Below are 9,962 nucleotides of genomic sequence, written 5' to 3'. Positions count from 1 at the left end.
TCCCGGAGCGGAGTAGTGCTCACTGGAGCGGCCATTATTTATATTATTGTCACATTTAACGGACTCGAAGCGAAGCACCATTGATTTGTGTGTGTGGTAAACAGCTTACAGTCGTACTTTGATCGAAGAAACTGCACAAGGGAACATGGGAAATTGCGTTTTTTAACGTGGACTTAAATTGGGTTAACCGGCAAATAGCCCTCCTACAGTAGCTCCATCACTCGCGATGACCTACTTTAAGTTAACTGACACAAAGGCGTTTAGAGCTTTTAACATCAGGCTGTAGATTACTGTAATAGTAACTATACTAACGCAGTATTGTTACATTTGACGACTCAATGCAATAAATACTGTTTAATTTATTCAAAGGCACCAATACTGTGCATGTATGCCTGTCCTATGAATCTAATAATATAAGCCTTATAAATCATATACACTATTATACACACACAAAACATGCATATATATATAAAGATGAAAAAAGATACATAAACTGTAGCATATTAGATCTTGTCTACTACACACCCCCACTGCGCTCGTCAACCCGTTTAGGAAAATATTTATTCGAAATCTTGCATTTTAACATGAAACTTTAATGCAAATCTTTTTACATGAAATTTAAAATACCAAAATCCAAAATGATCGACTGCCTCCAGTTAATAAAGTCCTTGCACCTCATGAAGGCTTTTGTTTTAATCAAAAGAGTAAGACACAGATAAAAATCAAAAACTTTATTACAAAAATAAGTTACACTCACCTCCATTTTACAGTATAAAACAATTTATTTGCAGGAATGCAAAAAACGTTGTTGGCCACCAACAATAGTTTAAAACTGCTAACATTTTTTTTTTCTCAAAAGGTGGTTGTTATGATTTTACTGAGGGAGTTAACTGTATAGAAAACTGGGATTGAAGAGCAGTTTCCTTTATGCTATACCTGGAAGTAGAAATCGTTCACTGCAGTATCCCTTCTACCACTGTGAGACCATGATCCCTCACCAAATCATAGCAGCTAATGTTAGGCACACATGCTCACTGGCTGGGCAATATGGCAAGTCAGTCATCCAATAAGATTAACTCCAGAGATCTTCTACATAGTTGCTGTACTGGGGAGGGATCATTCGAGATTAACACGATCTTATAAGAGGAAGGATTGGATTAGGCTCTTACATTATTCCGATGCTGTCTGAAAATGTGTTGTATTGATATAAAAACAAACCCACTGGAAGAATACAGTGGCACAAAAGGGACACTGCAGGGCTTTATTTTTGTTTTTTTTTTATTGTTTTTTTAATCAAAGGCAGTTGGATGCCCGTGATCTTGAAGCCTTTACAAAAGTAACATTTTCCGAAAAACTATACAACCAGTAACTACATACTCTGAATAAGCAAGGCAGCTAATTCAGTTCAAAATAAGATAAAAGCAGGGCTTGTTCAGACTCATCATATGAGATTGTTTTGCATGCCCGGTGTGACTGTTTGCAGTCTGCAGAGCTGCAGCTAAAATGACTATATTACATTAAGTACATCGTTTTTGCGCTGCAGCTCTTGTGCATATTTTCTATGAAAACAAGCCCTGCTTTCATCGATATAGTTTCCCTATTTACAGTACAGGCCGGGTAGTTTAGTCCTCTGTACTGAGGTAGTCAACCAACCCTTTAAAGACAAGTTCTGAAAAGAACCACTTTCCTGGAATGCCTGACTTATCCATGCCAGGTGGGTACACCCTAAAACCCTGCAAATGTTCTCTTTCAAACATCCAGATCAAACAATTAAGATTAACATGGATATTCCGACAATAAAAATTCCGATTAGCACAAAAATATACAATAGCATCAAGCTCCTTTGAGCCACTTCAAACCTAAGAACTTAAAAAGTGCAATTTCGTCATTAATTTAAAAAAAAAATTAAAATGGCATGTTCAGGGACAGGGAAGGGGTAGATTGTAAGGGCAATTCATAGGTCCCCGTCTAGGAACAGGGACTCAGCAAAGAGGCTGTGGCAAGTATTCAGACTCCTCCAGTCATTTTATAAGGTGGCAGCTTCAAAACAAAAACAAAAAATGAGCCCTTTTCAGACATGCACTACTCTCCAATAATCTGAACATGGTGGCTTCATTTGCATGAGCACCCAGGTCACTTTTCCATGAAAGTTGCATTGGTAAGCTTACTAGGTTGGACCTAGTAACAAGTCTTTAAACACAGCATAAGGTTGAACTGTACACAGTAACATTAACGGATGGGCACACCCAAGATAGACAGTTCATGTTGACGCTCTAAACCAGGGCTGCCCAATCCCAGTCCTCGAGAGCTACTATCCTGCAGCTTTTAGATGCATCCCTACTCCAACACAGCTGAATCAAATAGTTTGATTACCTCTTCAGCATGCCATCGTGTTTGGCAAAGTCCTGATAACAAGCCATTCATTTGATTCGGGTGTGTGGGAACAAGGATGCATCTAAAAGCTGCATGACGGTAGCTCTCGAGGACCGGGATTGGGCACTCCTGCTCTAAACTGCTCGGCTCACAAAAGAAAGTGTTCAAGAGCAAAACTTGCCCTATGCCCTCTTATCTGTTTGGTTTCCAAATATTAAGACATTTCTTCACGATCCATAAGAGATGCATCTCCTACTCTGCATGGAAAACCTTAACAGCGCAGAGAGCGCAAGCGTTCAAAAACGTGGTTACATTTTGAGTTGATGCTGACAGAATTTGTTGCCATAAAGTAACAATTCTTTTGCATGCATTATCGTAGGCATATCTGAATGATGCCATGATGAATATTAATGTAAAAGTGACCCATGTCTGATTGGCAGAATGACACCACTAAAGAGATTATAGTTATGCATTAACCCATGTCTGAAAAGGGCTAAAGTGAGTTAAAATATAGAGGAGGGGAGATGCTTCTTCTGTAAGGCTGGAATATCATTGGACCTTTTTCTCATGCTTGTTGTTTCGACATCCATTGCAGCTTACGGTGTAACCCCACATATCAAGTCAGTATCCACTGTGACAGGTCAGGACCGCCCTCGGCCCCGTTTCCCTGCTGGACCAATAAGAAAGAAAGATGAAATTAGCACAGGAAACCAATGTTGCACACATTTGCCATAAATCAGACAATTAGAGCAGACATCCGACATTCACACCAGTGGTCTTGCCACTTATGTGGGCATCAGCTGGCCTTAAAAATGCTATGAATGACCCTCTCTGCTGGCAAACAAGCTGACTCAAAGATCCCACCAGAAAACTGGAGCCTTAGAATATGGCCAAGTTCATTTGAAGATAATCGCCCTTAACTTTTCACAACTATAGCTGCTTTCATTTTCTATCCATCAGTCGTTTCATTCACGCCACTGCTCTTAACTTTGTGCTTTAATTTCTGACCCAATGTCAGAATACTTGCTTACAGCAAACCGAGCTTAAATGTATTTTTAAATTTGAAAATAAAAAGCACAAAGTAAAAATGTGGAGGTGGGGTGGGTGGTCACACAGGAAAAAGTCATTAACCTCTGATTGTTCCAAGGCCTCCTCGTTGGGAGAAGCCCACTCGACCCCTTGGGGTGATAGCACCACGGCCCCTGGTCTGATTGGCACCACCACGGACTCCTCTTGCTCCTCTTCCTCTCCCAGATGCTTGGAAGTCCTCATAGCCATAGTACGGGTCATCGTAGCCGCCCCGGTAGTTGTGGTAATTATATCCATAGTAATCGTAATAGTCTTCATATCCATAATAATCAGGCGGATAAGAATAACCTCCTCTACCGCCTCGTCCTCTGCCTCTTGTTGGTGGTGGCATGTGGGGGGGACCGTAATAATAGTAATCATCATACCTGAGAGGGGATACAGAGTTCTCATCAGGAAGCCATCATGCCATATAACATAATTTTAAATTTGACACACAACACAAACCTAGTTGCAATTACAAAGTTCTTGCTTACATTTGTGTTTTAGCGGCTTGTCTCTGGGCTTTACGCTCTTTCCTCTTCTGGTCAGGTGGCTTGGCAAAGACAATTTCAATGTGCTCTCCTTCGAGGTCTTTGCCATTAAGATCAGTCAAAGCCTATGACGTGAAATCGAGACAATAGTGAAATACCATTCATACACAAAAATCCCAACGGGTTAAGTACAAACAGTCTGATTCTGAGACAGTTTCCCCTCATACCTTCACAGCACTTTCTCGTTCCTCAAAGTGTATGAAGGCGTAGTCTTTCAACTTCTTCACTCGCTCCAGCTTGCCGTGTTGGCTAAAGGTCTTTTCAAGTATCTCCTCTGTAACAGTGCTCGCCAAGTTTCTCACAAACAGCACCTTGACCTGGGTAGAGAAGCATGTTTTGTTTATTCCCCATGCAGAAATGCAGTGCAAATCCAAACAAATGCACAAGTCGAAAGAGGTTGTGCGTGCAAATACACTCAAGGTTACATTGCTGAGGACTTTTCGTCCTGTGCCTTACCTTGGCCATGACCTCTGGGTCTGGGTCCTCAATGGGATCAGCCCACTCCACTGTGACCAAATTTCCCCAAACTTTGACCTTGCCACTCATTAGTCGGCGCCGGGCCTGAGCTGCCGTCTTGTGATCTTCATACTCAAGGAAGCAAAAACCTCGATTCTTTTTCTTGTCATCTGGCTGGTGGTACAATATGACATCATTTAGACCCTCTGTAGAGAGAAGAAACAGGAGAGAGAAGTGTAGACAAAGAAGCAGTTAAGTCAAATGTTCTATGGAAAGCATAAACCTAAAGCCATAAATGCTTGATTCAAAACATGAAATGATCAAAATTAGAGAAATAAAATTTGAAAAACGACGTTTTCTGCAGTTTGTGTCCAGTCAGATCTTAGCGGTAAACCATCAGAGTAATGTGAATCACTCAAGTACAGTCATAAGATCATCATTTGGACCAAAAAAAAAGTTTTAAAAATACCTACTGGACAAGCTACACCTGCAAACGTGCAAGGTGTATCCAATCAAATATACAAGCAAAGCGAAACCCATTCCAAGATGGTTAATGGATGGGAAAGGTTAAAAAACAGTTTGACTCACCTGTTACTTTCGCAAATTCTTCAACAATCTGCTCTTTCGTTTTACTCTTGGGGATGGAGCCAACAAACAGTCTATTATTGGCCACAGAGATGCACACTCCAATGTGTTTTCCTGGTCGAATTTCATTGTTGTTGCACTGCAAAAAGACGCAGGAGTATAAGAGGAAAAAATATATAAATAAAAGGAGACAGTCAAGTCTAGTTAGGAGAGCTTATTGCAACTGGTGGTGATGCTTTAAGATAATTAGTCGCCATTGACAAACATGAGGCACATGCATGCTGCATAAATATATTCCTTTATTCTTCATTTGAAAAGTCCCCTTTGTTAAAACAAAGCCATAGAATAACTCATTTTCTGGTCATAATTAGAGTATTACAGTAGACCTACCAATTTGACAGCCTGCTGTGCAGCTTCTTTAGTGCAGAAAGTGACAAAGGCATAGCCTCTGTTCAGGCCACTTAGGGGATCCATCATCAGGCGCAAGTCCCATATGGGCCCAGCTTTCTCAAACAGTGGAACCAGTTCATCCTCAAAAAGATCTCTGGGGATTTTTCCTACAAAAATCTGCCAGGTTGACAGGAAAAGGAGGTGTAGCGCGTGAGATCAAAGTACTCATTTAAGATGCGTGGTACAAAGGGTACTAACATTGTGGTAAATGGTATCCAGTCAGGTCTTAGCGGTAAACTATCAGTGTAACCAAAGTTACTACAGCAGTGAATAGTTTCATCATTTGGACACCATAAAATAAATTACTGCACCTCATACAATTAATCTCAGAACACACTAATATATAAAGGTGCAGCATATTAAATGGCTAAATAAAGGGATAAGTGATTGTTTCATACCTCGGTACCAATGGTGGGTTGTGCCCCTGAATGGGCAGACTCTGGTGGGGGACCACCGTACTTCCTCTGTCCTGTTGTCACATCAAGTGTGTAGCCAGTCCTCTCCAGCAAAGCCTAACAATTAAAAAAAAATAAGGGAAAAAAGAAAAAGAGGTGGAGCAGAGACAGAATTATTGCATTTTTTGGGCCCAAAAAACATTCATTATTCAATAGTGTCGAACGAAGCATGAAATCAGTTTTAGAGTGATTTTTAAATGAACCATCAGTTCTCACTTTGATTTTGGCTTCATCTGGTCCTTTGTTGGTGTCTGACACTTTGGTCCCTTGTTTCTCTCTCTGTCTGTACGTCTTCATCACGCCACAAAGAAAGGCACTTTTGTTCTGAAAGACAAACAATTTAAATGGGATCAAACAGTAACTAAAAAAATGATCAATTTCACTGTCAAATATTAATATATGAAATTTACCCTTCAATATATATGAGCAGGCAGAAGGAACAGGAAGCTTAATGACAATTAAGACCTATAGTGTAGTTGCACATTTCAACATAATACTGTTATTTCATTACACTAGCACTCTGATTGTGGCTTTGCATTGAGGTATTCAAAATTATGTAAATAGCACCAGCAGCAGCACCGCATGCATACCTGAACATGTGAGAGGTCGCTGTCCTTGAATTGCAAAAGGACTTGGAGAGCACCTTCCTCGTTGAATTCTTTCAGAGCCTCAATCGCTCGATCATCTAAATCACTGTGTGACACCAAACCTGCAGGTTGAATGACACACACACACACACAAATAGTGAGCTACTAATAAGGGGGGAAAAAAATTACAAAAATGATACATAATTGACAAAAGTGCAAGGACCTAAATGAAGTATTTAAACGGGGATTATTTTGTGAAACCAATATAATGAATGAATAATGACTTGTACAATTAGGAGTGAGGAGTGGGACGAGCATAATCTAATAGAGCCGTATTCAGTAGTCGGGCTGTACTTTACTCCTCAACCAGCAAATTTTTGCAGAACTAATCACAACAGATGTGACAGTGCAACTCGATATGCTCATGCCCCTCTATACTGTGGCTGGGAGTTTCTAATGAGCCAGTCTACATTCTCCTTTATGGAGAGGCCGTCACCTGTCCCAGGCAGCCATATACCAGACAGCTGCTGCCATTGTTTCTGCCTCAGTTCCATCTGGCTGAAAAGGCCAGACCAGTACTTTTTCTAGATGTGGCCAACCAAACAAGTCCTAAAATGACCCCCCCCCCCCAAAATTTGTCATTACAGTTCATCCCCATTTGATCTTCTACTAAAAATCAACAGTTATTTAAGCTGTAGCTAGTGTCCCATTTAGTCACTGCTCTGCTATAATTTTATGGGATGCAGAGAAACCTCACAGAAATTAATAGCAATACTGAATAGGCTCATCAAAAGACTCCCAGAGAGAGAGAGGGAGAGAATTCATTCGCCCTGACACCAGTGTTCATGCAACCATGTTGGGAATGCAAATGCTGCAATCATTTACACACTCTGGTAATGTGTAATTTAAAATTCTGTAGCACTGCAGTACCCATTTTGGTAGGAAACCACAAAAAGTTGCTTCGGGATCCCAATTCCCCCATTCAAAAATGTGATAAAATGACAATACATGCAAGAAATTGCTAAACATAAAAATTTGCATACTGAATATGCAAGAGTATTCATGGTGCCTTACCTGCTAGGTAAATTTCATCTAGTTTTTCAGCAACTTTCTGTGGTAAACCAGCTTCTAATAAAGTCTGGAAGTGCTCAGAATGGGTAACTGCAGAGGTGTCCATTGGTTCTTCTGGACCATTTCCATTAATATGTTCTGTGGCCATGTCTCCAGAAATCTGTGTAAATGCAATGAGCCAAATTAATCCTGGGTCAAGGGCAACAATTGTGATGTGCTCAAAAGAGTGTGAAGTCTCAGACTTGTCAGGAAAATCATTTGGGGGAAAAATCACTTCACCAATTGTAATGTTTGCTGGAGTGCAACTTTCATACTAATAAAACCCAATTTTAACAAAGGAGATGCTGACATGTGCCGAACCAATTATCATGGTCATGTGCTCCTTCCCAGTCTGGAGACTTTTCACTATCTTGACTTAGCACTCAGCTTGAACTAGAAGCTCAAAAGCCTGATCTAGGCAGTGTGACACTGTGTGCAATACATTGGGTTCAGGACAAGCACATACCAAAGACTTCACCAAAGAATTCACCTCAGCTGCATATTACATATGTATAATAAAAAAAAGAAGGGGGAAAAGGTTTAACTACGAGGTTCGTGGCCATGTGGCAGTATTTTCATTCTGGTTTGTTCTGAGCTAAAAAAAAAAGTTGAGCAAACGGAGCCAAGTTTACGCGCTAACGCCCGAATCTCAGTCTTCTCCTGCCTGCTATGGTCTCTAAATTACATGTTAGCTTACCTTCTCACTACTGACTTCAGCACAGGACAGATAGCTGATACACGTGTTCCATCAGAGAGAGTGAACCCCGGTTTCCGGTGACTGACCAATGAACAACTATGCATACTTTAGCATTTTGTTTATACCTTCAACTATTGTTACACTGAACACAAACACTCCAATAATCGTGTTAATGACCAACCCAAACACTGCCTCTCATTCCTTTGTGTGGATAGATTTTGGGGTACTAACAGCAGCAATCTACCTGCTCACTGGTCACAATGTCTATCCGGCAACGGCAGACTCAGCGAAAACGTGGACGGCAATCTTATGTTTTGGCCTAACATTAACAGAAGCTCATATTGTCCAGTCGATGTGCTATACTGACTGCTAATCAATCTCGTATCGGTAGGCACGTGCTTTCTCCGTGGCAAAAACCTTTCTACTACGCCAAATGCACGAGTGAAACCCATTTACAAATGGATCTTAAATTTTTAACCTATTCACGTTATCGGTTTTATGGAAATGAATTACCCCCGCAGTCTCCCCTCAAACTTCTACCATAATGTTAGGTTTGGGTTAGGTTTAGCGGGGAGGGACCGACTCGCACACGTTGAAGCTAACTAGCGAGCGGGCTAGTTTGCATGGCTAATGTTTCAGCAATCAAGCTAGGGGCATTAATCGGGACAATAACATGAGGCGCTTGTGTGCATTTACTATGAACACAGCTATAGTTATTCTTTAAGTATGCAATACACACATGTGTTAGTAAAGTACTAAGGGATGATCGCCACTTCTTACCAATATAACCGGCCTTTGCCAGCTAAGTGCTGTTAGCATACAATGACAATGAGCATGTCATTTTCGTGATCTGTCAAAATGGGTTAGCCTATGCTAGCATGCTAATTCGAACGGAATTTCAGTGAGGCCATTGTTACAACGTCATTTGTCGATGAGGACTTAGCCAATTGACAAAGCATAGCTTTTTAAATACAATTAGATCCAACGTGGCCTTGGAAGCTAGAGGATTAGCCTGCTAAATGCGTGGTCTGTCAACGTGCCGCCACATAGGAAGAGTCCATTTTCAAAAAGCCGGTCTGGAGAACTCGTTCCCAACCACCACCAGTTTCCACATTGTTTGAAACAGCACCGCACGATTCACACTTTTTTAGCACTCAATTAAGCAACAATAACGTTATCAATTACAAGCATTCGCCCTACCTGCCGCTGGCACACCAACGTGTATGGTGCTGATTATTTAGGAAGATAAATGTGATACTGAAAAAGAGAGAAAAGTGTAAAACTCCCGGCACTGGTCCGGCTTCAGTCATTCACTCTTGATGATGTAAAATGGCTGCCACGTTCACGCCTCGAGTTTTGTCTCGTCGATGGGGTTTCTTGGACATCCCTGCACGGGCTTGCCTTGTATGCATTTTACAGTAGAGCAGCAGGTCATCTGCAGCATCCGTCATAACTCCAAAAGAGCAGTCGTTTCACCGCGTCGGAATCGTTTATTGATGGTGCAAGTGAACAAAAAAACAAAAGGGTGGCACAAACAGACATCAAATTTAAACACGAAAGTAAATCACGAAACAAGGAATTACACAAATTAAACATATGTGTTGTTTTTAGACTACTTAACTAATAATGT

General features: G+C 40.9%; 1 protein-coding gene across 1 annotated transcript; it reads right to left on the bottom strand.

Annotated features, from left to right (window-relative positions):
* Positions 1-2,471: 2,471 nt before the first annotated feature.
* Positions 2,472-9,693, bottom strand: LOC113012744 (heterogeneous nuclear ribonucleoprotein Q). Its single transcript, XM_026153060.2, is given in 13 exon segments — positions 2,472-3,043; positions 3,505-3,789; positions 3,791-3,827; positions 3,936-4,057; positions 4,160-4,309; positions 4,449-4,654; positions 5,037-5,172; positions 5,424-5,600; positions 5,882-5,995; positions 6,155-6,262; positions 6,529-6,647; positions 7,600-7,756; positions 9,533-9,693. Coding segments are annotated over 12 exon segments (1,653 nt in total). The 5' UTR covers positions 7,745-7,756; positions 9,533-9,693; the 3' UTR covers positions 2,472-2,989.
* Positions 9,694-9,962: the final 269 nt, after the last annotated feature.

This window comes from Astatotilapia calliptera, chromosome 19, assembly GCF_964374335.1.
Source record: "Astatotilapia calliptera chromosome 19, fAstCal68.1, whole genome shotgun sequence".
In the NCBI taxonomy this organism is placed as follows: Eukaryota; Metazoa; Chordata; class Actinopteri; order Cichliformes; family Cichlidae; genus Astatotilapia; species Astatotilapia calliptera.
Note: the sequence above shows the minus strand (reverse complement) of the source record. Positions and strands in the feature narration are given on the sequence as shown.